Source organism: Aspergillus ibericus (assembly GCF_003184845.1).
Source record: "Aspergillus ibericus CBS 121593 unplaced genomic scaffold BO80scaffold_4, whole genome shotgun sequence".
Classification (NCBI taxonomy): domain Eukaryota; kingdom Fungi; phylum Ascomycota; class Eurotiomycetes; order Eurotiales; family Aspergillaceae; genus Aspergillus; species Aspergillus ibericus.
In genome coordinates this window covers 470,167-494,791 of record NW_020292102.1, presented here as the reverse complement: position 1 = coordinate 494,791, position 24,625 = coordinate 470,167, and the positions used below count along the sequence as shown (strand labels likewise).

The window sequence follows — 24,625 nt, the reverse complement described above, 5'->3', positions numbered from 1 at the left end:
TGAATCACTTAAATACTTATGAATTACTTGAATCGCTTAAATCACTTAAAAAAGAATAAAGTAAATGAATAAAGATTAAGACTATATTTATATTTATTCACCTATCAGACTAAATAATCAAGAATCAGGCCTAGATCAGGGTGCTTTAAAATCAAGAAAGACATAAAGTCATTAAGACGTAAGGTAAAGTGGGATAAAACAAGTTTTTTTAATAAGTATGATTATAGTAAAGAAATAATAAATTCATATAAATAAAGAAACACGAGTATTCACTTGGTTAGCTGGGAAACCAGCCTTTTAAAGTCAAATTATTGGAGATGGCCGATTCCTGCAGAGATGACCTGTTGGCGATTTGATTGGCCAGTTGACGAATTGGGAAATTCCAGCTGACTTAAATTTATAATTTTTTATTATAAATAATATAATTTCTGCTAAATATTATAGATATAATTAAAGTTTAAAAAATATATTTAAATATATTTAAAATATTTATAATATGTTTAAGATACAGTTATTATTTTCTATAAAAAAGTAAATCTAAATATAAAAAATCTTATTTAATTAATTAATTATATCTATTTTATAAGCAGAGACAATAATATAATAATTATAATTAATATTTATTTTTATTTTATTTTAGAATATAAAATAGCCTAAATTTAAATAATTATTTTGAAACTTATTAAAATTAGATAATTATTTAGAAAAAAAATAAAATTAAAAAATTTAAAATTAATTAATATAATTATTTCTATTAAAAAAGTTACAAGTTTTTTAATAATAGATTTTATAGTAAAAATAGAAATATTAATTATTAATATTATAATTTATATAGTTTTAACATGCTTAGTTAGGGCTTAATTCTTTTTTTTAATAATAATTTTTTTATAATTAAATTACTAATTAATTAATAATTAATCTTTATAATTTATCAGATCTAGTATATAATTATTATATTTTAAATATTAAAATCTTATTATGAATAATTTTATTTATTAGTAACTTCTATAATAAATTTAAAAATTTATTTATAATAATTATATTATTTTTTAAAATATTTAAAAATATATCAAACTAATTTATCTAATCTATTAAAATTAATTAAAGATTATAGAATAGTAATTATTTTATAAGTTTATTATTCTAAGAATAGAGCTATATAATATTAAGATATAATTAAATAAAAATAATAAAATAATAAGTTCTAATAAATAAATAAAGTTTAAATAATAATAAAAATTAAAAATTTAATTAAATATTGAGCTAGTTACAAGTTAAGTTATATATAGATTAATAAATAAGACATAGCTTGAGGCTATGGACGGGGTTCAAGGAACAGGTAGCTTTTAACTATGTCTAGGGTCATGTGCTGGCGGTAAGACTTGGCAGTATTTCTCTCTTTCCAGCTTGGGAGGTTGCACCGTGACAGCCTGCCCATACCTTGATAATTACTCCATACTTGCATCTGGATTGCATGTGGCGCCTAACAATAGTAGCTAGGACATGTTTAACATTACCAGTTCCACTTACCATCACGCGTCAATCCTAGCTATTGGGTCTGAAAGGTAGGGAAAACCTTTTTAAATTCGTATGGGAGGGACTCAGCATGCGGTATAATAACTGTGATCAGCCTAATAGGATTAGACAATTAGACATACGGTTTACCTTTACAGCAGCGAACTGTCATAATGCAAGGATAACAACGAACCATGGAATGTCGGCAGGTCTACAACAATCACTAAACAGGACCACTATGCCGACAGGGCAAGCGACCCAGATGGGATGATGAAATAATATGAAATGGAGGACAGGAAAAGAGAAAGAGGGGGGAAGAGAGAAATAGTGATAGCTGGTATTAACTGAGGCACTAAGTTAGGCTAAATCTATCTTGTTTACGATGCGCGAACGTGCTAATTACTCACAATGGTGGGTAAAGAACACGCCTGTGCAGAATACGATATGCTCGATATTTAGAAAATGTTAGTATTTAAAAATAATAAATGCAAGGGCATCGGAGCCACTGCATCACACATAATACGTCTTGTACTGGCTGTTGCATGACTGCGGAAAGAGTGCCCAGTCTGACTTGTCAGGCAACAACAGAAGTTGCGGGGCTCAAGCTCAATTTTGATTCATTTGCTTCCTTTGCTAGGATGTAGTATCAGGCTGTGATGCAGCGACAGATGATCTGACTCCTAGCCACCTTTTCAGCCTAACATGCCGGGGAAAGGCTGCGATACACAGCAGCTATTGGTGGGTACACCACCAAACGGGTTTATCGCTCCTCAATGGACACCACACACAAACCACCAACAGCCTTTGCCCTCCACCCCCCTTTTCTATTATTACGCCGTATCAAGCACTCGACCCCGCTTTCCCGTGGCAGTTGTCGTCATGTGGTAGATCACTTACCCAACCCACCCATCATATGGCCTTTCTACCACATCGTATCATTTGCTGTCAGTGCGGCAGGTGGTCATTCTGATTCATATTTGACTTGCAATTGCCCAAGCGCTAGGTCACCAGCTTCAACATTTGGTCTTCCATCATCTACCCAGTAATAGGCGTTTGGGATTAGACGCTGGCAGGGGCAATTCGGTGTCTCTGTTACTGCCACGCGCTGACCCCGCATGAACAGGGTTGACGTACTCTCATACCACTAGTTTCCAAACCCCAGCTATCGGCACATTGACTCATACACCAATTTCTCGACTCTCTGATTTACTTGATGGTTAGGTAAACGGCTCTTTGCCTCGCAACAGGGATTGATTACCCCCTTTCTCTTTCCTAAACTGCACAAAGAAACCCTGATACGAAGTACAGAGTATTCGGAAACATAGATTACTCATAATCAATCATTAACTCCAGCCTTTCGGCCATTGTGAGCCTTATCGCCGAGACCCAAGTCATATCCACTTATTGCCACCAAACAAAGAGGGCCGCCCTGACAAATCATTTGCACGTGTGTTTTGCCAGCATTATTGCCAAATCTCAGTTCCATTGACTTCCATTAACACCATCTCATCAGCGTACAAACACTCTTTCGCCTTCAAACTGAAGACTGCCTAGGACTGACCTCAGAAGCAGTAACCTTTGTGTTGTATTTATCCCCAGCTAGTCGTCCTACGAAGCATCACGCTCACTTCTCACCGTGACTCAATTCAAATCATCGAATTGTTTCATGCGATGACCTCATTCACTGCTGCCTCTCTGCTCAGTCGAAGTGATAAGGTCAACATGAGTCGCCTGCCATCTGTTTCCACTCTAATGTCCCCCCCAGAGTCCAAACCTCTTGAAAGTTTCAATCCCACTACATTTTCACCGTATACAATGTCGCAGGATCCGTCCTATAGTCATGAAGTGAGGCTTCCTCCTATCTCGAGTGATCGAAAGCGAACACAGTCAGAAATGGACTTGCCATCGCCACCTGTTACTCCATATACAGGAAATAAAAAGCGGCGATCAAACACATCAGATCAGATTGAGAAGGATGTCGTGGTCGGCTCCTCTAGGGACCCTGTTCTCTTTCCCCGCCACGAATCTCTTACTGATATTGCCACTGATGAGCCGTTGTTTGGATCCATGCTTCCTCCATCTGCGGAAGCGTTGGTTGACCAACACATAAACTCTCATATGGCGAGATTTGAAAATAAACTTAACAAGCCGACTCGCGACGAATATCTTCTAGCTCTCTCATGTGTACCGATTGTATCTGCTCAATTTAACCGCAACCCAGCAGCATGGGCCAGAGAAGAGCGGGAGACTTTAGAGCGCCAGTTGATTCTGATGAATCGTTGTCGCCCGCGTGCTTTAGAAGCGAAGCTGAAGAAGATCGCACCAGCCCCAACAAAGAGGACAGCTGCTGCCCAGCCTCGTGTGCAGCGGACACCCAGGGTAAAGCGGACACCAAGGTCCACGCCAAAGCAGAAGATTCTCAACGCGTTTGACTCACCCCCGTCGAGTGCCAAGCCATCTCGCGCCATAGGCACAAACCGGGATGACACAGATTATAATTCCATCAAAGATTATTCTCCTTCAATAGAGACGCTTCAAGGAAATGCAAAGGCGTTGAAGGCAGATTGGAAAGGCCAAGTGCTAGATCTCAGCCATGATCCGGATCGGCACTTGCTGAGCTCTGCAGAGCTCAACCTCGCTGCCACCCTAAGGCTTTCCTGTGCAACTTATCTATGCAGCAAGCGCCGCATTTTCGAATCACGCGTGAAGTCTTTGAATGTTGGTAAGGAGTTTCGCAAGACCGATGCTCAACAGGCTTGCAAGATTGATGTGAATAAAGCAAGCAAGCTCTGGACAGCATATGAGCGTGTTGGTTGGTTCGATCCCGAACATTTTCGACAATATCAAATATAACGAGCAGAAAACCTCATACCTCGTTTTGAAGACCCCGATGTCTGCAATTTCTTTATGATACCACTCTCCATGATACCTTAGAGAGGCGAACTTCATACCCCTGGATATTTATCAGCCCGTTTGCATTTTCGACTTACAGTTTCCTCTCCCTCTGATAGCTGCTGAGTATTGGCATGTTATTTAAGTTTGTCACTGGGCATAGCTGAATTCTCTTCGATGAAGTGGCAAGGTTGCACATGATATCGTTTTGTACCCCCCGCCGCCCCCCTTTCTATATTCTCTGCAACAGGCCCTTCAACATTGATGGCAGTGATTTGAGTCAGTCTTCCCTGCTATCATTACCTGAACTTGTCCCATTGCTTCTTCCTTGTCTGGCGCTGCATTCCCCGAGTGACCGGGGCAATTCCCTGTAATACGTTAGGTCTTGTGTCTGACAGTTTGTCACGTCTGACTATCGTTCCGACAGCTTGCTATGGCAGACGTCAAATTTGCTAGAGTGGTAGATTGTTGCTCAATCAATTCACTTAGAAGTCCAATGTAAGTGAGACACCATCCTGGTAGTATTTACGTCGTAATTCATTCCGACTGGCACAAGGGCCTTGGCGCCCGCTCTAGCAGAATTGGATGTTGGCTGCTTACAATGTAACAATATACTGCAGCGGAGGTCGGGATGCCAGAACCCGCCAACTACGCAATCCCGTCACCTGCTAAGCCTGCGCCACCATCACCTCAACCACCTCTCTTCACCCCGAATGTTAAATCTTCAAAGGAAGACACCCATCCTGATATTGCCGCACTTATTGTAAACTTTGACCATAACATTTGATGGATGATTTGAACAGCAATGTCTCATCCGGAAGTGACCCGTGCGGAGTCCTTGGACGAGCAAGAACATAGGGGGGAGATTGATGATAAGAAGCCTAAAAATAGGAGACCAGCCAGTGAGGACCTGCTCAGATACCCAGAGTGAGATGAACTACAATATCCTGTATCTAACTTATACTCTCAGATACTGCCTTTAGACAACAGCGTTTAAAAGCCTGGCAGTAAGCTACATTGATCATTACATACTACAACTTCCAGCTGACAATTATAGACCAATCTTGACTCCCAAGAGTGTGTTACCTCTCTTCTTCGTTATTGGTGTGATATTTGCTCCCATTGGCGGCCTTCTGCTATGGGCTAGTTCACAAGTATGGCATATCCCCCTTCCAAAATTACTTGTTCCCCCTTGGCCAACAAGGAGCCGTTTACAGGTACAAGAGATAGTCATAGACTACTCCGAATGTGCCGAAAAGGCACCGACCTCCTATGCAGACCCGATATCAGATAAAGTTAAGACCTCTTTCAAGTCCTCCGGCGAACAATCCACCCCAACCTGGCAAAGGTTCAACGAAAGTGGAACTACCATATGTCGATTGATCTTCGATATACCGGATACTCTGGAGCCCCCCGTGCTCCTCTATTACCGCTTAACGAACTTCTACCAGAACCACCGGAGATACGTGAAGTCCATGGACACAGACCAGCTGAAAGGGAAGGCCGTTGACAATAGCACCATCGATGGCGGTTCCTGTGACCCTCTTAAGCTTGATCCTTCAACCGGCAAAGCATATTATCCATGCGGCCTTATCGCTAACTCTCAATTCAACGATACTATCCGCAGCCCACAGCTCCTGAGCAGTGGCGTGAGTGCCGAGACGTACAGCATGACCAATAAGGGTATTGCTTGGGACAGTGACAAGCAGCTCATCAAAAAGACCCAGTATAATAAGTGGCAGGTTGTTCCACCACCTAATTGGCGCGATCGCTACCCAAATGGATATGAAGATGGTATCCCCAACCTCCATGAAGATGAGGAATTCATGGTTTGGATGCGAACTGCGGCGTTGCCGGCTTTCAGTAAGTTATCGCGCCGAAATGACACCACGGCAATGACTGCAGGAAGTTACCAACTGGACATTGAAGACCGTGAGTTTGAAGGCATATTGAGTATTATCAAAGTTATTACTAACCGCCTGTAGGTTTCCCTGTCACCGAGTATGGGGGTACAAAGTCGATACTCATCTCTACTCGAACCGTGATGGGCGGGCAAAATCCGTTCATGGGAATCGCATATGTTGTCGTCGGTGGCCTTTGCATCGTCCTCGGAGCATTGTTTACCATTGCGCATTTGGTTCGACCTAGGTGAGGAGTCATCATCAACTTGAGTGCTTTGTTTGGGCTGAGACATATTTTATAGGAAACTTGGCGATCACACTTACTTGACCTGGAACAATGAGCATGAAAGTACGGCTGTGGCGACTGGACGAGACGGCAGGTTTGGCTCCAATGCTCCTTAGGAGAGTACTTTTGCACTAGCCCCTTTCCCACAAGGTGTCACTAGACGACGTCAGTTCTGCTCCTGCTCTGCTTGGTAGTTGGAATCAATCTAATGGGCCAGTCACTTATCAAAAGGCGTCTGTAGGTGGCGTTTCAAAGGATATGAGGTTAATGGTGTTTTTGATTTCCGCTTGTTCCCATACTCTTTACCCATTTCCTAATAAAGGAGAGATCGACCATACTTGTTTATCATGTACACTTGCTAACGGAAACCTGTCTCGGATGAAGTCTGGCCTATGTCTTCTGAGTGAATGTCTATCCCTTGCTGGGACAGTCCTGGGCATGCTGCATTCCTAGCGCGGGGGTTTGTTTGAGGCATTTTCAAATTCCGCGTAGTGGCTGGCATCCACTCCTTCAGTCTTAAACCCATTCACGCCATTATTTTGCTTGGGTGCAATGGAAAAGGCTCAAAGCAAGGAATCAATATGACCCTGCTATTCAATTTACAGACAATCCTGACAATCATCCTTATTGCCGGCCTCTCGGTCCAATGTGGTGCACTGCTCGCAAAGCGCAGTTTCTGTGGTACAGCAGCGCCTGATGAGTCTCTCAGGGCAGAGCACAGGAGGTTAAACGATGTATACTCACAGCAGGACACTTCCAAAGAGAGCAACCGAGAGGCTGTGACCTCAATTGAAATCGAGACATGGTTTCATATCGTAAGCAGCAAGGCAGCGGCAAACACGGTATCAGACGAGATGATCACCAGTCAGGTTAGTCGTACCGAAAGCCATGATTGTTGATGTATTGTCATGGCAGGAGAATCTCTGATCTGACGAACCTTTAGCTTTCATATCTTCAAGAAGCGTACCAAAGCGCAACTATAACATATCGACTGAAGGGTGTCACTCGCCATGTGAACGATTCGTGGGCTCGCAATGATGATGAGCTAGGAATGAAGAATGCTTTACGAATGGGAAACTACAGTACTCTGAATGTCTATTTCCAAACCGACCTTCAGGCTTCGTCAGATGGGGGGTCCAGAGCTAGCCCCGAGGACGCTGATTCACGGACAGATGTATCTGACCAGTCGTCCAATGTTCTCGGCTTCTGTACTTTGCCCGATCCCAGTGTGAATGCCAGCAGTCCTCGCTCTAGTTACATTAAAGATGGCTGTAATGTACTCGCGAAGACGATGCCCGGCGGTAGTCTAGCGCAATATAACCAAGGCGGCACCGCGGTTCATGAGATTGGACATTGGAATGGGCTGCTGCATACATTTGAGGGCGAATCATGCTCTCCTGATAATGAGGGTGATTATATCGATGACACACCCGAGCAATCTGAACCTACAAGCGGGTGTCCCACCGAGAAAGACTCGTGTCCGGATCTGCCTGGGCTTGATGCGATACATAATTTCATGGATTATTCGTCTGATGACTGCTATGAAAACTTTACGCCCGATCAAGCGCAGAGGATGAGAAGTATGTGGGCTGCGATGCGGGAAGGAAAATGAGTGTGATCTCACGTGTTTTTTTATGCACATATGTTATTTAGATAATTCGAAGCCATCACATGAGCCCCGTCAACCTTAATCTAATCTAATCTGCCGACTGATAAGTTGCTTGATGTGGAATCTTGTACAATTTGGGGCATTCAATGAGGACTGTGATATAGAGCAAAGCCCTGATAATAGCAAAATGCTATGGGGAAGAATGCTAGATCATCTCTTGCGCTTTTTCCCACGATCTTCATCCTCCAGGCCGCTTTCCCTGTCCTTCTTCTTCGCCTTTAATTCAAGTTCATCCCAGTCTTCACCGCTCTCCTCGTCGGCACTGAAATCATCGCTTGCCTCTGCACTGGCATCATCGTCGAACTCGCTATCATCTTCTGAACTCTCATCGGCCGCCGCAAGCTCTGATTCAGAAAGCTCAAATGCGGATTCTTCGTCCTCGTCTGATCCGCCCTCCGAATCTGACTCTGCGGCCAAGAATGACCAACCCCCATCAGCGAAGAAACCGTATGGGTCACTCACAACGGTTTTCATGATAGTTGTCCAGTTTAAGTTTAGCGGTCCCTCGGTGAATGCAATGTCAACAGAATCCAGCCAATCTTTAACCCCCTCTAGGGATTCAACAGGGATTGTATTAATATGCACAGGTGCCCTGTGAAAATCCTTCAAAACGAAGACCAGGTCAAAGTTCTTCAGCCCAAACTAAAGCCGCGTTAGCATCAGTGAGAGCGTTGAGGCAAGGTCAATAATTACCTGAACTCTCTCCAAGTGAGCAATCTCCACCTCATTCAGGGTGATCACCAGAAATGGTGGCTCTGTCAGTTGCACAAGAGCATCCGTTGTAGGTTGAATCAAAACATTTGAGCGGTTCGGAACACCCGTAAAGCCGATTTCCCTAAAGGGAATGTCAACGTCCACACCTTCGTCCTTTCCAGCATCTGCAATCTTTTCAGCGAAAGCCTTGAACTCGCGATCCAAAGCTGCTCTTCGCCGTCTCTCCTCCTGCTCAGCTTCGAACTCCTCTTCATCTCCGTAGCGGTGTTTGCGCCTACGATTGCCAGTCTCATCAAACTGCATTTCAGTAGCCTCCCTATAGAATTGCACATCTCTGGTCTTCCTCTTTCCTATCATGATAGGCGTCTTTAGATGAACATGGATTAAGACGATCAACTCATGTGCACAAGGTTGGAAAAACAAGTGCTTCACGTTGCTGAACAATACGTCCACATGTTCATTTCGAAATGGCGACATATAACGAAGACCATTTTGATGGATCTCCACTTCCCCAGGAACTCGTTTACCATCTAGGGGAGGCCGAAGATACACATCAGGCAACTTGACAGGACGACGATCTAAACAAGTCAGCTTGTGTAAAACCATAGGATTCGATAGCAATGCTTACTCCTTATTTCAACCAGTTTGTCCTGCTCTACCACATCTTCCATTTCCTTCTTTTCTTGCTCGCGCCGCAAAGCATTCTTTCGTAGTTCTGTGATGTCTTGTGCGATCTGTGCGAGTCGGTCATTGTCCTTGGACCGGAGTGTCAAGTTGCGCAAAAAATGTGCAGAAAGGTCTTCGAAAGGTTGGTCATCCTTTCGACCAACGCCTTGGCCCGGTGAAAGGAAATTGATTCGGAGGTACGCATACTCTCCTTCGTCACTTTTGCTAGCATTTTTGATCGTGTTAATATGGAAGGGCACTGGCCGACCCATGATGGGCACAATAACAGTTGAGGCCTTCTGGTCTACATAAACAGTCAAGTCCTTCACTCGCGTCGGGAGTTGATTGTCTCTCTTGTAAGACTCGAATCTCTTGAACTTTTTCTGCGTGACGCCGTTGTCGTCCCCGGTAGTACCGGCAAACCTGTCTAGACCTTCCTTGGTCTTTTTGCCAGCCAATTCCTTCTGGTGTTCACGCCGCCGTGCCTCAGCACCTTCATTGATCTGAGTGGGGCGTTCAGCACGGAGCTTAGTTCTTGTAACATTCCTGTTGGCAATGGCGCTAGATTTTGCCTCCTTCTTCTCCTTGACAGGCTTTTGGGGTTCCTCTTCGTCACCAAAATAGAAAGATACCGAGTCCATGTCCACCCCGGCATCTTTAGTGAACACCAGAGGTCCAGTTTCCCCAACACGAACAGTGTCTGTGATGACCATTGAATAAACAGTCCTATTCTTGTCCTTCATGTTCGGGTCTTCAACATCAGTCAACCCAACTGTAATAGCGAAAGTCATTCCACTCTTCAAGATCTTGTCATTCTTCCCGTTCAGCACCATATTGGCGTCTCGGAGTTCAATTCCTATGCCTGCACCGACAGCTTTCAGGAAATGTGCTTCAAGTTCCGGTTTTCTGGTTCGAATCAGGCTAACTGCCTTACTGTATAGGTCCTTAGCCGTAGTTCCATCACGAACCTCCTTTATGATGGCTTCGCGAATGTTCAGTAAGAAGGCGTAATTTGCCTCCTGGGACTTAGTCGGGTCCACCAGGTAGGTGCGAGCGATCAACGAACTGTAAGTCCTGTAGCGGATCCCAAAGCCAGCAATGATTATTCCTGGTTGCAGGTTGTTGTTGTCCGAGACCGCAGTGAGCTTGAGATCATACTTCCCCCCACTTTGTATCACAGGTCCGTATGCCCAATCGATCTGTTGAGGGTCAAATTCAGCAGGTAATTTGGCGAGCTTGTTGAAGAATTTAGCATCGTCTATCTTAGCATCTATCCTCATCGAAAGAGCTTTGTGGCTCATTTGCTTCTCTTCGTCAAGTAGGCGTGACATCTCATCAACAAAGTACTCAGACATCAGCCCACTGCATGCCCGCGATGCGTTCCGTATTGATACCTTCATGATGTTAGCCAGTCTAGTATCGTCTCAAAGACCAGTGAACATACTAATTCGTCGGTATCCTTCACTGAGAGTGCGGCAGACAGAGCAGACGAAATATCAACCTCTTCTACTTCTTTTGACAACACCGCATAAGCCTTCCTCCAATCCTCAGCAAATGGACCTGCTGTTGTGTCTCTTAATAAGACACCAACTTTTTTCTTCATGAGTCGTAATGTTAGTTTTCATTGGATAATAGAATATAAATCATCACGCCCGCTTATGGAGGCATTACTCACACCGGCATTTTTGATAACTTCGATACATTTTTCAAATGATTTCATCTTCTCCTCTGGATCTTTCGAAGTCACTAATATCTCCACCGGAATCTTGCCGCCCTTCAGGGGTTCAAGATGCTTGGCTGTGGTTTCAAAATATGTGTCAGCTAGGCAAGATACTGTTGTCAATTACATGCTGTTGGGAGAAGGTTTACCTTTCTTTGCTGTAGTTACAACATATACCACCTCTGTTGTAAAAACTAGAAGCGTAGCAGGAAACTCGTAGCCAAGCAGCCAGAACTAGGAGATATACTAGGTGAGCTAAAGAATAGAACCAGGGTTTCTGAGAGCCCTACATGCATCGCATTGTTTTTTTGAAAGCTGTTCGCCTCATCGGTCTTTCCCATTAAAATGACGATTGATGAAGCACCACCAAAAGTAGCATGGCTGGATCGTTTATCTGCCTTCCACGCGTTATAGAAGCTTGATAATCGATTGAAAAAGGTAGACTTGTCTATCACAATTTCTTCGGCCATGATGTAATGCGTTGATAGTAACAGGTCGACGGATTGCTGTGACGACTCCGGCGTCTGCAGGAAGTTCCCGGAGGAACCTTGGAAAGGTAAGAGGTGCGATAGAAGGCTGGAGAGTAAAGCTCTGCAACAAGAGAAACTCTGTATTTAGGTTCAGAGGTAGTTTGATAGAAGAAGACTCCCTATAGGGAATCCGGATTTGAGCAATGAATGGAATAATTGATGGTTTCGTTTATCGGCTCCTACTTCTTAGAAGAAACTAACATTGAGGTAGCGCCAACGCGAAACCCGAAAGACGCGTTTCACTCAAGTGTCCCTGACAAATCAGCAGTGTTTGAGTTGTTTGCTCCAAGATATACCGTACCTAGGTCAAAGCAATTATAGTCACATTGCTTTTCTTTTCAGCCTCTCCTTAGAAGCATTTACTTCTTACTTATCAATATACTCCATCACTTCCTTATCATACAAGTTCATCCGCGTCAGAGTACAATGTGCTTCAAGCCGAAACAGCTCCCATAAAGCCTCAAAGAGCCGACCGGCAATTCTTACGATCCAAGCGCTAGTTATGCTTATATTTGTATCTGGATAAGTCTGCACCTTAGATGGTTCCACACAAAGCTCAACATGGCAGCTGCTCAAACACTATATGCCTTTGACCAAAATTCAAGCTTGGAATCTGGAAATTCTCCGCGCAGGAATCCGCGGCAGAATGCAGCTACTGGAGCCTCCGCTGCTGGGGTTCGTGCACTGAGTGCTCAGCTGGTTGCATTCTACTTCAGGGCACCTATTAAGGCATTTTTTCGCACTCGGGTTGAGTATGCTTTCTAGTTTTCTCTTATCAACTCGAAGTTCTTTCCACTTTCTAATACCTCGTCTTCTTACCCAGTTATATGGTATGCCCTCAGTTACTCCTCCAGTCTAGCGGCACTGCTCTATCGAATGCTTATCGGCTGATGCTTACGGCTACCCTTGCTCTTTCGGCAGGCCTTTGCTAGGGCTGTTAATCCTCATACTACAAAAACCGGTTGGTCTTTACACACAACCACTCCTGGATTACTTGTCCATGCTGTTCGCACATACGGATGGCGCTTCATCCCCAATCAAGTTATGCCCCCTCTGTTGGCAAACGCCGGGTGGGTCTATCCAGCCTTTTCACTCAGTAGCATGGATCATCTGACTGCTCTCTATAGAATTGGAGCCGTCCTTTACACGTCATATCTTCAAGTCCTTAGTGCTTTGTACGAGCCAGTGTCTCAAGGCATAAAGCGCGTATACCCACCTGCCCCCCCTTCAAGTACATTTGCAGCTGGTTTCATAGCCGGCACGATCCAGTCCATAGTAGCTGCTCCTTTGGATGCTCTTCAGGTTCGTCTCCGAGCGAACGACTTACTCGAGGGCCCATACAGGAGTATGTGGCATTATGGTCGCCACAAACTCAACCAAATTGGGGTCCGTGGTATTTTTGCAGGCTGGGCCTTGTCCTTCACGCGCGATGCCTTTGGTTATGCAGTTTTCTTTTCTTTCTTCGAGTTCATGAAGTCGCAGGCCTACTATTCCTTCCTCACCTGGTACTACGGCTCACGGCACACTTGTTGCTTGGATGGGTCACAGCACAGCCAAAGTGATCGAGGGGTACCACTTATTAGACCTCATTATGCTCTGGAGCCATGTTTCCTAATGGCTGCAGGTGTTGTTGCATCAGTGGCTCAACAAAGCATACAGCACCCGCTAAGTGCGATACAAAACCTTCACGTCTCTCGCTTAGAATACCTTGACCATAAGGCGAGACTTCGCCCTTCAAGGCGGGAAATGCTACGCCTGTACTACTCTGCCTACCAGGAAACATACAAACGATGCAAAAGAAAGGCGTCCAGGGCAGGTGGCTGGGGTCGTTGGCTGTTTCGCGGGTTTGTAAAGGATGCTATTCGACAGGTTCCCAGCACAAGTGCAGGGTTGGTGATCTTTGAGGTGGTGCGTCGTAAATACGCTAATATGGCAGATGCTGTATATATTCGAAAAGATGGTTATGACATTATCCTAACGTGATAGCTCTATTTTACGCTCCTTTTCTGACCTTCACTGACAGTTTCACTAGCTGATGAAGGGCCTTCGAGTATTATCTCGGTAGATAAATACAATAGGCCATACCGCATGATGACTACATCCTAATGTCAAATGTTGTCTTCAAGCAATCTACTGAAGAAAAGGAGGCTTCTTGATGAGATCTTAGTACTAATAAATTACCGTGGTTGTATCAAGAAATACAAGAGTGGCAAATTGCTGACGGGTATCTACGATAATACTATTTCTGTTACAACGATTTCTGCCCAATATGTGTACAACTTGGCCATTGTGACCATCAATCAGACTTTGAGTCCCGCCTTTGAAGAAAGTTGAGGTGCTAGAAAACTCGGTAGCTCAACAAATTCATCCCTTTGTAATCCTCAGGATAGAGGATATGTAGTATTCTCGTACGGGGTAAGGCACCTACTCAGAAATACTTTAAGCCCAAGTAATGGTACTAGTAATCAACTAACGGGTGGAGTAAACTCAGGTACCCACATAAAGTACTAGATCATGACCTGCAGCCACGACCTACAGTCTCGCACACAGCTCAAGGCATTTCAAAGCGTCTTAATTAGTATCTTACAATGTGTTCTTTGAAGCATCTACTTAATAACCTCCTAAAAGATTAAAATGCCCCCAAAAATCTTCTGAAGGGCTTCTAAAGGGCACTCAAAGAGCTCCATCAAGCATTCAAAAGTGTAGGACTTGATTCGGATTCATAGCCTGAATCTACGTAGAGATCTGGTTCAGACCTGTGGTCTGAATATACGGTTTAGAGGGATACTAGCTATTTCTTCTCTCTAGAGTTCGCCCCCCCCTCCCCCCTCTTTTCTAAGGGATTGAAACAGTAAGTAAAGATAATATCATTTAATTATATTACAAGTATTGGGATGAGCTAATCAAAAAAGCTAGAGTTATAACTTTTTATATATTAATGAGAAGCTTTAGAGCAGTGAACTTCCTTATCTAAAAGTTGACTTAAGTGTTTCTCAGCGCTAGCGCGCTTCGAAAGAAATGTAACACTAATCCAGACTTACTCTGTACAAGTTAAATATACATTCTGACGGAAAATCTGACCGCTCGGCTAAAAGATACCTGCAGGCGCTTAGTAGACCGTACAGTAGACTAAGTACCAGCAAACTCAGGTAGGACTCCAGCCGACACATTCTACTCCGTAGAGAAGTCTTAGCTAATCTCTCCCCCCCAGACCCCTCTCTTCTAATATGGCTAAAATAGTAAGTAAAAATGAAATTCAATCCTATTACAGGTAATTGCAGAAAGCCAATCAGAAAACTAGTTAATAATTCCTATAAACTAATGAAAACCCTTGGAACTATGAACTTCCATAACTCAGGAGCTAACCTAGTGTTTCTCAGCGCTACAACCTCAAAATTGTGTATGGGAGTAGACTATGATTAGGATCCATTAGAGATCTGTAGGCACTAGGCACGTGAATTCGAATAGTTCATAATTTATCATGCATAGTATAAATGTGACTAGATATTCCGTACACAGTACGGAGTACTCCATAGGACACCCAGATAGGTAAGGAGTATATTTGAACGCCTCGCACGCACTACGGAGTACTTGACAGGTAACTGCACCGCCACAGGACGATGCTGACACTATCTACTCACCCTTGGTAGACAGTACTGTGGTACATATACGGAGTATCTACTCCATACTTGGTACAGAGTACACTAAGCAAGTATTCCCGTACCCACTTGCACCAGTAAGGCTGTAAGTATTTGTGGGGGTTCCGAGAACCCCATGAAAGCCCACTCAGTATGGATACTATCTATACTACTTACGTAGTCTTTGACAGGCGCCTGTTTCGTTGCACTGGGAACCCTGGATCAGTCTTGGACAGGTCTCATTACACAGTAGCCAATAGCCACCTGTCAACTAACCCTCTATCGCGTATTTCCCAGCTTGTCTGTTAACCTGACTTCCTGGCCTAGCTTGAGCCTTCCGCCTGACCCCTTTTGGTTGTCAAACCCCGGGCACCGTCATCCTACGTCGTTGATCTGCCAAGGCCTGGCTGTCTCGTGAGCCAGCCCCCGAAGCACTGCCATCACCGCTTTCTAGACTCGTCTTGCATCCCTATGAACAGTTGGTTCACCTCACTCTTGTCTCCGCTTTGGCGCGTGTATCCTCCATCCTATTGCAGCAGTTTCTCTGCATTGCTGTCCTCCTGATCCATCCCTTTGAACGGAGTCATTAGCCGTTGCCTTGCTTCTCATGTTGCTTCGATGAAAACTCGCTTTCTGAATTTGTGCGGAGCCTTACGAAAATTACCTGCACTCCTTGGCCGTTACTCCTAGCGATCTCATACTCTGATCGCGTGAAAAAATTGTAATAGAAAGTGAAAAAAAGCTAACTCGAACGAGAAAGGGGGCTGTCAATCCCAGCCCATCACAACCGTCAACATTCCTTCCACGACGTCTTCAGCCCATACTCCTTCGAACATACCTTTGCAAAGTCTACATCTTCGTTCTCAGTCTTCTTCTTCCAAGGCAGTTGAGTATATCAGTGACAGGGGCAGTCGACGCTCCTCTGTGTCATCCCCTCACTCCACTGGGCCTGAACCTTTCACCTGGACTGACAGTGGAGACCTGGCCGAACAACTTACAGATGCCGAAGATCCTCCTCGAAGCCGCCTCATAAACTCTTTAGATTGTGAGAGCTCTAATCAAGCGAAGTCGAGTGTGCGGGTAGGGAAACAAAAGCGTGTTCGCTGCCCAGACCGGCCTGGCATTGGCGAAGACGACATTGAGAAGATTGAGATACCTTGTCCTCCGCTTCGGAAAATCTCACGGGCAGAGCGCCTATTAGCCACCATAATGTCCCCGAACGGTCAGCAGAACGCGCAGATACATGGCTTGGTGGGGAAACCATTGCTGTAAGGGTTATATTCTTCGATGATTACCTACCAGCCCTACTGACAAGTGATGTAGATACTTCACGAGTGTTTTTGTGTCTCTGGGCGTGTTCCTTTTTGGATATGACCAGGGTGTTATGTCTGGAATTATAACGTCTGTTTCCCGACTGACCCCGAGGGACTCTGCTGACAAAATGTTAGAGGTTGGTATTTCAAGGATTATTTTAACCAACCCTCGCGAGCTGCAATCGGTACAGTCGTTGCAATTCTTGAAGTTGGAGCCTTCATATCGTCCTTACTCGTCGGCCGAATCGGAGACTTAATAGGGCGTCGCAAAACGATCCTATATGGCTCCATAGTTTTTTTCATAGGTGGAGCATTGCAGGCCTTTGCTACGGGGTTGCCTATGATGATGGCCGGTCGTATAGTAGCAGGCTTGGGCGTCGGAGCATTATCGACAATTGTGCCTGTCTATCAATCTGAGATATCGGTATTTACAGTCGTCCTTGCCAAATATTGCTCTTATTCCCTTGCTGACATGTTTCCACAAGCCTCCGCACAGCCGCGGAAAACTAGCATGTATCGAGTTTACGGGAAATATCTCCGGATACGCGGCCAGTGTCTGGGTGGATTATCTCTGTAGCTTTATAGATAGTAATTACTCATGGCGCATACCGTTGCTGTGCCAGTGCATCATGGGTGCTCTCCTTGGTGTGGGAAGCCTCATTATTTGCGAATCGCCAAGGTGAGTTTGTGCACGAGATGCCTAATACGTGTAACACCAATTTTGTGCTCACGCAAGATCAGATGGCTATTGGACAACGACTATGATGAAGAGGGCATGGTTGTCATCGCAAACCTCTACGGAAGTGGGGACCTGCACAACGACAAAGCCAGACAAGAGTATAGAGAGATCAAGATGAACGTTCTGCTCCAGAGACAAGAAGGTGAGCGATCGTACAGTGACATGTTCAAGCGTTACTACAAACGTGTCTTGATAGCCATGTCGGCACAAGCCTTGGCTCAGCTCAACGGTATCAACGTTATCTCATATTACGCCCCTCTTGTGTTCGAATCGGCAGGATGGGCTGGCCGTGACGCTATCCTGATGACTGGGATTAACGCGATCTCATATCTGGCCTCTACTGTTCCTCCATGGTATCTAGTGGATCGCTGGGGAAGGCGACCCATCCTACTCTCTGGCGCAGTTGCTATGATCATTTCTCTTTCGTTGATTTCATACTTCATATATATCGATGTTGTGGCCACACCGACCCTCACCGTCATTCTTGTCATGATTTACAATGCCGCGTTTGGTGCATCGTGGGGTCCCATACCATGGCTCTACCCTCCGGAAATCTTGCCCTTGAGTATTCGTGCAAAGGGTGCAAGTCTCAGTACAGCCACAAACTGGGCTTTTAATTGGCTTGTCGGAGAGGTCACACCTGTCCTTCAAGCTGCTATTAAGTGGCGACTTTACCTTGTGCATGCCTTCTTTTGTGCCTGCAGCTTTGTTCTAGGTGAGGCTTGATTTCATGATTCACATGTTTGACAATATGTCTAATGGATATCACACAGTCTACTTCCTATATCCAGAGACAAGCGGGGTCCGCTTAGAGGACATGAATCTGCTATTTGGGGATGCGACTACTGCTATGCCTACGCCAGCAACCCAGGGAGAGCGTGGCTCCCTTATGAGTGCAGGCTCGCCTGTGCCCTCACTCGACATCAGACGCCAGTATGGCCATCTAGGAGCAGATAGTGCTATTCCGGGATTGGACATTGACCCACCAAATGTAAGTTCTACTGCAAACACTAAGCCTCCCAGGCCCGGTTTCCGGGAGGATACTACTAGCCGACCCGAGGGCTTTGGTGGTTGGATATCGAAGATGATTACTCGACATCACGGACCGAGATTACCGGGACAGAACAGCCAATATAGACGTCTCGGGCAGGAGGAGAATGAGTAGGGTCGCCAGTCATGGTTTAGTCTGATGTAGCAGATATATAAATTTGTTGTTATGCCCGCATTCCCTATGCTTGATTTCCGCGACCCCCTTTCGTTTCGTTTCCTGTGTATATCATGTTGGCTGGCCGAATGATATCCCATTCGTTTCATAAATCTCTTGTTGTATCTTCATAAACCATGGTCTCCCCGGAAGTCTTTTCGAATCCTGTTTACCATTATCTCCCCTCTCTCTCTTCCCCTTCATGATCTTTCTTCCCCGGGAAATGCAAGGTATACGTATAAATCCCTCTTTGAAAAGATTCATAATCTTTTCTCTCAGCCGTCTTCTCTCGGCCGTTTCTAGGGTCCGTGAAATCTGGCGGAGCAGGGCCTGGACTTGAGTATTCCCATGTGGCATCTGAAGTTTAGTATCGCAAGGTCATAGTACATGTAAAAGGTCTAAACTACTACCCAGCCTTGAACGAGGCAAGAAATATTGACCTGTCGACCTTAGTCACAGCTGGCTTTGGAAGATAATTGTCAGGAACCCGGTAATATGACCCAACCGCTCATCCGAGGGGGCCTTGCTAGTTGGGAGCATCTACTAAGTAGTAGTCTTTTCACCATCTTGAAACCGGGTTGGGGGCGTAGGTACCTGCCATCTACAGCCTGAAAGGTCCCGGTGTTTTGCCGTCGTTTATTATCACATAATCACATGTATGGGATATATGAATGTATAACGGTACTCATTATTCAAATCAAGGACTTTGAGAGGAATGATCAATTTGCAGTATCTTCTAACTGTTTAGGTCGTGCTGAGCAGGACTTTTGAAGGCTTCTTCAGTGACAGTTAGCATAGTTCAACCATTTATTCAAGAAGAGAAGGGTATTATTCAGTCTGCTACAGCGAGAGGTAAAGGGGCGTCGCTGCTCTAGCTAGCCCATATCGGGATGATGCTTGATAAGCTGTCAAATATGGCCAAAGCCGATACGGAGTGATGGCTTCAAGAGAGTGGTCCAAGTGGGGCGGAAGCTTTCAGACCACGCGCCCGAGCTTTCCGTGTTATGTCCAGGCCAACTCTCCATTTGCGCTTCCACTCCGTATTACATTCTGAAGTTTGGGCGCTCTTGGGAGACTTGTCTGTCTGTCTTTTTCTTGCCCACCCTCATCTTCTATTTCCTCCTTTTCTTTGGCCTCCAATCTTTCAGTTCCCCAATTCATTACTTTCGAATTTATCCAATCCTACCATTTCCTTCTTTTCCGTTCCTTTGACTCCAGTGAAGTGTTATTCTCGTAAATCATCTAACTCTTCACCAATTTTCGTCTTCTGATTTAACAGCACCTTCATATACCTTACTCTCCACGCTCACAGAACCTCAGTGTACTGTACTCTAACCTAGGGATCTTGTTTCACTACCGGAAATGTTTGCCACTCACCTGTGAAGTCAATCCCAGTGAGCTGTTTTACATCCCAATCTGCTTGCTTTGGCAATCCAAGAGCACAAGCCTGCTTTTCCCCATTCCCGCACTTTTTTCAACACTTAATACCTTCCCTCCTACTTTTCAACCATGGCAGAAATGAACATGGCGTCCAGCTCAGGGGTCAATCTTACCTCTGAAGTGCGGCGTAGAACTGGCCCTCATGCAGGAAAGTCGAGCCATGTTCCTGATCATGATATGTATATTGAAAAGAAAACAAAGCCAGAGGTATGAAACCACTCTCTTTGCTAAAAGATATTGAACACAAATATGGTTTACCTGCCAGTTGATCTTATATTGATGGGAGTTTTAGCCTGCTTCATTTATTTCTGCGGTAGCCCACTGGGAGCCTATCATGGCGCCGCTGCTTTTGACAGCTTTGGCAATATTCACCCGCATGTATAATATTGGCCGTTCAAATATCGTGACATGGGATGAAGCACAGTAAGGGTACCACCGCCGCAAATGTGCAATGCTAACATGTCTGTTCCGCATTGATGTGCAGCTTTGGCAAATTTGGATCACACTATCTGAAGCGCGAATTCTATTTTGATGTACACCCGCCGCTGGGTAAGATGCTAGTTGGCTTGTCCGGGTTCCTTGCCGGTTATAATGGGTCGTTCGAGTTCAAGTCTGGTGAGCAGTACCCAGAAGATGTCAACTATACGTTCATGCGTATTTTCAATGCTGCCTTTGGGGCGGTGTGTGTCCCTCTGGCATATTACACTGCCCGGGAACTCGGTTTTCGCAAGGCTACTGTCTGGCTTATTAGCTTGATGGTGTTATTCGAGAATTCATATGCCACCATCTCACGCTTCATTCTCCTTGATTCCATGCTGCTGTGCTTTACATTTACAACTACACTGTGTTGGGCAAGATTCCATCGGCTGCAGAGTGCTAGTTTTTCGACTGAATGGTTCGCATGGCTTTTCCTCACAGGCGTTAGCATTGGCTGCGTCTGCAGTGTCAAATGGGTTGGCTTTTTTTGCACTGCGATTGTGGGAATTTATACCGTTGAAGATTTGTGGAACAAATTCGGTGATCTCAAGATGCCCGAGGTAAGCGATTCAAAAGACTGTTAAACCGTTGGCTCAATCGCAGTCTAAATGCTTGGCAGGTTGTGGTGGCGAAACATCTGCTTGCCCGTGTAGTGGGCCTAATCATCGTGCCTTGCGTTGTCTACATCTTGTCCTTCTATGTCCATTTTTGGATCCTTGAGAATAGTGGCCCTGGAGATGCGCAGATGAGCTCACTTTTTCAGGCGAACTTGAAAGGCACCGAAGTTGGAAAGGATAGTCCTCTTGAGATAGCGTTGGGGTCGAGGGTGACGCTGAAGAACATGGGATATGGTGGTGGACTTCTTCATTCGCATATCCAAACATATCCGGAAGGGTCGACACAACAACAGGTCACGTGCTATCACCATAAGGATGCCAATAATGACTGGTTCATCTATCCCAATCGTTATGAACCCGAGTTTGACCCTGAGGGACCTTTGAGGTTCATTGGCGATGGTGACATCATCCGTCTAATCCATGGGCAGACAGGCCGGAACTTGCATTCACATGCTATATCGGCCCCGGTCACTAAAAGCCAATTCGAAGTCTCTTGCTACGGTAACATTACTATCGGCGATGACAAAGATCATTGGACGGTTGAGGTTGTTGATGATGTTGCCTCTAGAGATAGGAGCAAGATCCGGACTCTCACCACTGCATTTCGCTTAAAACATCCTGCCCTGGGTTGCTACTTACGTGCAGGAAATGTAAACCTGCCACAATGGGGCTTCAAACAGATTGAGACCACATGCGTGAAGGAGAACAAACCCGGCGATGTTTACACGCATTGGAATGTCGAATCTCATTACAACGAAAAACGTAAGTTTATCCTTTCTTCAGCCATGAGATTCGCTGCGTGTGATGTCGAGCGCGTGTTGATGTTGGTGCCTAGTCCCACCTGGTGACCCAGGATCCTACAAATCTCCTTTCTGGAAGGACTTTATTCATTTAAACGTCGCCATGATGACGTCCAACAACGCTCTTGTTCCGGACCCCGATAAGCAAGACGATCTCGCTTCCAAATTCTGGCAGTGGCCTATACTCAATGTAGGTCTTCGGATGTGTTCATGGGACGATACCACAATCAAGTATTACCTTCTTGGAAACCCCGTCGTTTATTGGGGAAGTACCTTGAGCCTTGCTCTGTTTGGTCTGTTGGTGCTTTGGTATCTTGTGCGTTGGCAGCGAGGCTATAATGAACTTACTCAAGCGGACATCAGTCACATCCACTATTCCGGACTGTACCCAGTCATAGGGTGGGTGCTACACTATCTACCTTTTGCTGTTATGGCGCGAGTGACATATGTCCACCACTATTACCCAGCTCTCTACTATGCCATACTTACATTCGGGTTTTGTATTGATTGGTTCACTCAAGGGATGAACAAAAAGTTGCGATGGGCGGTGTATGCATTCCTTTACTGCCTTATCATCGGCATGTTTGTGTACTTTCGAGCTATCGTGTTTGGCATCGAAGGGAGCAGCCAGCAGTGGACTCATCTGAATTGGCTCAGTGGATGGCGAATTGCGAATTAAGTTGCTTTCGCATCAGCAACAGCACCATCACCACCACCACCGTCGTCGTCCTTCATCCTCCGCTTTTCTGATAATGGCATTTCCAGTCATCACTACACTTGCTATACAATACCATTTTTGTATGCTATTGCTGTCTTGTGAACTGCTGTAAAAGGTAGTCTGTTATTGTCCCAGGGTTGAACCATTCTTAAATTGATCGCATAGCTCTTGGGGTATGTCTCTTTGCTCTCCTATTTCCCCCTTTCCCATTTGCGCTTGGGTGCACGAGTTTTTTGAGCATGATGTTTAAATGGCTATGTGCAGTTGACATGAGATCATGGGAGCCTGTGTTGACTTCGTAGACCTTGCATATAACACTACCTCTCATGGTGACCGCGAAAGGGTCATATACATGCGCATAGGACATGATAGTGTGCCACCAGTGGAATATACGCTTAATGCATAGTATACTGCCTAGAGCAGGTTAACAGCAGCCTCCAGCCAGGCCGTTTCCTCCTTTGCGCATGGCATCGTCCAAACCCAGAGCGACTGTCTTTGGAATACCTGGGTTCGACCCGCCGGTGGCGCCATAACCCTTAACTCCGCTTCGACGATCGTAGAGATCGTACCTACCAGCTTCAATGTTGCGGTAGATCATCTCGGCTACCTCGAGAAATGCACGCTCAACATTCTCACCGGATTTTGCGCTCGTCTCAACGTAGCGGGTAACATTATTCAAGCGGCACCACTCCTCCGCTTCTTGTCTAGTGACTCGCGATCGCGTTTCGTCGCTTGCAAGATCACTTTTGTTCCCCACCAGAACAACTACGATTCCGTCTTCCGCAATTTGCCGTAGATCCTGGAGCCATTGTGTACACGATATAAACGTGGACGGTCTCGTGATATCAAAAACCAGAAGAGCACCTGAGGCACCGCGGAAATAAGAGCGGGTTATTGATTTGTACGTTTCTTGACCAGCCGTATCCCATAACGACAACTTCATTCTTTTCTGAACCTCTTGTGCCCTGCGTGGAGGACTAGGTAGTCCAGAGGCGACTTGTTCGCCAGCAGTAGCCGTGGCGGGCAGCGAAGACGAAGGTGAAACTGAAGGGGCACGATTGCGAGTAGAATTGTCGAACTCTCCTCCCGAGCCCCTCGAAGCAGGTGGGCCCACTGGAACGATCCGCGAGCCGAATTCGACGCCGATTGTAACATCGTGGGAGGAGGAAAAGCGGCCTTCGCAGAGCCGAATGGTCAACTAGAAAGTCCCGACCGTGTCAGCGTTATGGTGGCCTTTTCAAGCGTGAGTGTACCCACACTAGACTTCCCAGTCCCTGAGTCGCCGATACAGACAAGTTTAGCAATATAATCCCATGGCTGTGACATGGATACAGGAGAGTAATGTTTTGCGGTCACTTGGGAAGTAAGTGAACTGGTTCTTGGTCAATCGCTGTCCGTAGATTTAGATGTCTGTTGAAATCATGCTCCGGAGATTTCCTGGTGGAAGACGGCTCAAAAACGAAGAGTTGTTCTGGGAAAGGTTGAAGAGAGAATATGTCCTGCCCTGCGCTGATCGTATGATGAGGATGATATTGATGAGGATGGGTGAGCTCCCTGGGCTTGGTGCTCTGCACGGGCATCTCTTTTGGCCTTCAGCCTTACTAACCCATGTTGGGTATAACACAAGATCCCACCTACTTAAGTAATATAATTACAGCCAGTGGCCGGCACGTATTACCATGACTACTAGTAGTGTCCCACGGGCTGCACGAGTACCACAGCTCTGGTGGAGCCAATTACTAGTAGTCATTATGTAATCTTATGTTTTCTGTACGAAAATAGTGTG

The 24,625-nt window shown here is 45.4% G+C and overlaps 8 protein-coding genes across 8 annotated transcripts; 6 read left to right on the top strand and 2 right to left on the bottom strand.

The window, feature by feature from the left end:
• The first annotated feature begins 2,873 nt into the window (after positions 1-2,873).
• On the top strand, positions 2,874-4,486 carry BO80DRAFT_173152 (SWIRM domain-containing protein). The gene has a single exon (XM_025713953.1). The coding sequence runs from the start codon at positions 3,187-3,189 to the stop codon at positions 4,366-4,368; it is 1,182 nt and encodes a 393-aa protein (XP_025579349.1). The 5' UTR covers positions 2,874-3,186; the 3' UTR covers positions 4,369-4,486.
• A 726-nt stretch (positions 4,487-5,212) lies between these two features.
• BO80DRAFT_346012 (CDC50/LEM3 family protein) lies at positions 5,213-6,710 on the top strand (the record flags this gene model as incomplete). Its single annotated transcript, XM_025715348.1, has 6 exons — positions 5,213-5,309; positions 5,378-5,414; positions 5,465-5,561; positions 5,625-6,339; positions 6,393-6,555; positions 6,611-6,710. The coding sequence occupies 6 exons, from the start codon at positions 5,213-5,215 to the stop codon at positions 6,708-6,710; spliced, it is 1,209 nt and encodes a 402-aa protein (XP_025579348.1).
• A 465-nt stretch (positions 6,711-7,175) lies between these two features.
• Positions 7,176-8,206, top strand: BO80DRAFT_451962 (zinc metalloprotease; the record flags this gene model as incomplete). The annotated part of the gene is made up of 2 exons (XM_025721919.1): positions 7,176-7,463; positions 7,538-8,206. 2 exons carry the CDS (start codon positions 7,176-7,178, stop codon positions 8,204-8,206), a joined length of 957 nt encoding a protein of 318 aa, XP_025579347.1.
• Positions 8,207-8,210: 4 nt separating this feature from the next.
• spt16 (chromatin-remodeling protein SPT16) lies at positions 8,211-12,094 on the bottom strand. Its single transcript, XM_025718658.1, has 7 exons — positions 11,654-12,094; positions 11,513-11,597; positions 11,319-11,440; positions 11,088-11,240; positions 9,606-11,037; positions 8,957-9,555; positions 8,211-8,905 (listed from the first exon to the last, which is right to left on the bottom strand). The coding sequence occupies exons 1-7, from the start codon at positions 11,831-11,833 to the stop codon at positions 8,414-8,416; spliced, it is 3,063 nt and encodes a 1,020-aa protein (XP_025579346.1). The 5' UTR covers positions 11,834-12,094; the 3' UTR covers positions 8,211-8,413.
• A 141-nt stretch (positions 12,095-12,235) lies between these two features.
• Positions 12,236-14,227, top strand: BO80DRAFT_499244 (putative mitochondrial carrier protein; the record flags this gene model as incomplete). Its single annotated transcript, XM_025724179.1, has 5 exons — positions 12,236-12,645; positions 12,717-12,723; positions 12,815-12,963; positions 13,021-13,801; positions 14,090-14,227. The coding sequence occupies exons 1-5, from the start codon at positions 12,455-12,457 to the stop codon at positions 14,225-14,227; spliced, it is 1,266 nt and encodes a 421-aa protein (XP_025579345.1). The 5' UTR covers positions 12,236-12,454.
• Positions 14,228-15,667: 1,440 nt separating this feature from the next.
• BO80DRAFT_451959 (putative MFS monosaccharide transporter) lies at positions 15,668-18,748 on the top strand (the record flags this gene model as incomplete). Its single annotated transcript, XM_025721918.1, has 7 exons — positions 15,668-15,682; positions 16,309-16,799; positions 16,855-16,932; positions 16,980-17,268; positions 17,330-17,523; positions 17,586-18,298; positions 18,357-18,748. The coding sequence occupies 7 exons, from the start codon at positions 15,668-15,670 to the stop codon at positions 18,746-18,748; spliced, it is 2,172 nt and encodes a 723-aa protein (XP_025579344.1).
• Positions 18,749-21,186: 2,438 nt separating this feature from the next.
• Positions 21,187-23,228, top strand: pmt2 (protein O-mannosyl transferase). The gene is made up of 3 exons (XM_025718657.1): positions 21,187-21,264; positions 21,324-22,083; positions 22,157-23,228. The coding sequence occupies exons 1-3, from the start codon at positions 21,256-21,258 to the stop codon at positions 22,798-22,800; spliced, it is 1,413 nt and encodes a 470-aa protein (XP_025579343.1). The 5' UTR covers positions 21,187-21,255; the 3' UTR covers positions 22,801-23,228.
• BO80DRAFT_421656 (Rab family GTPase) lies at positions 22,939-24,424 on the bottom strand. The gene is made up of 2 exons (XM_025718656.1): positions 24,097-24,424; positions 22,939-24,037 (listed from the first exon to the last, which is right to left on the bottom strand). The coding sequence occupies exons 1-2, from the start codon at positions 24,163-24,165 to the stop codon at positions 23,264-23,266; spliced, it is 843 nt and encodes a 280-aa protein (XP_025579342.1). The 5' UTR covers positions 24,166-24,424; the 3' UTR covers positions 22,939-23,263.
• Between the last annotated feature and the right edge of the window lie 201 nt (positions 24,425-24,625).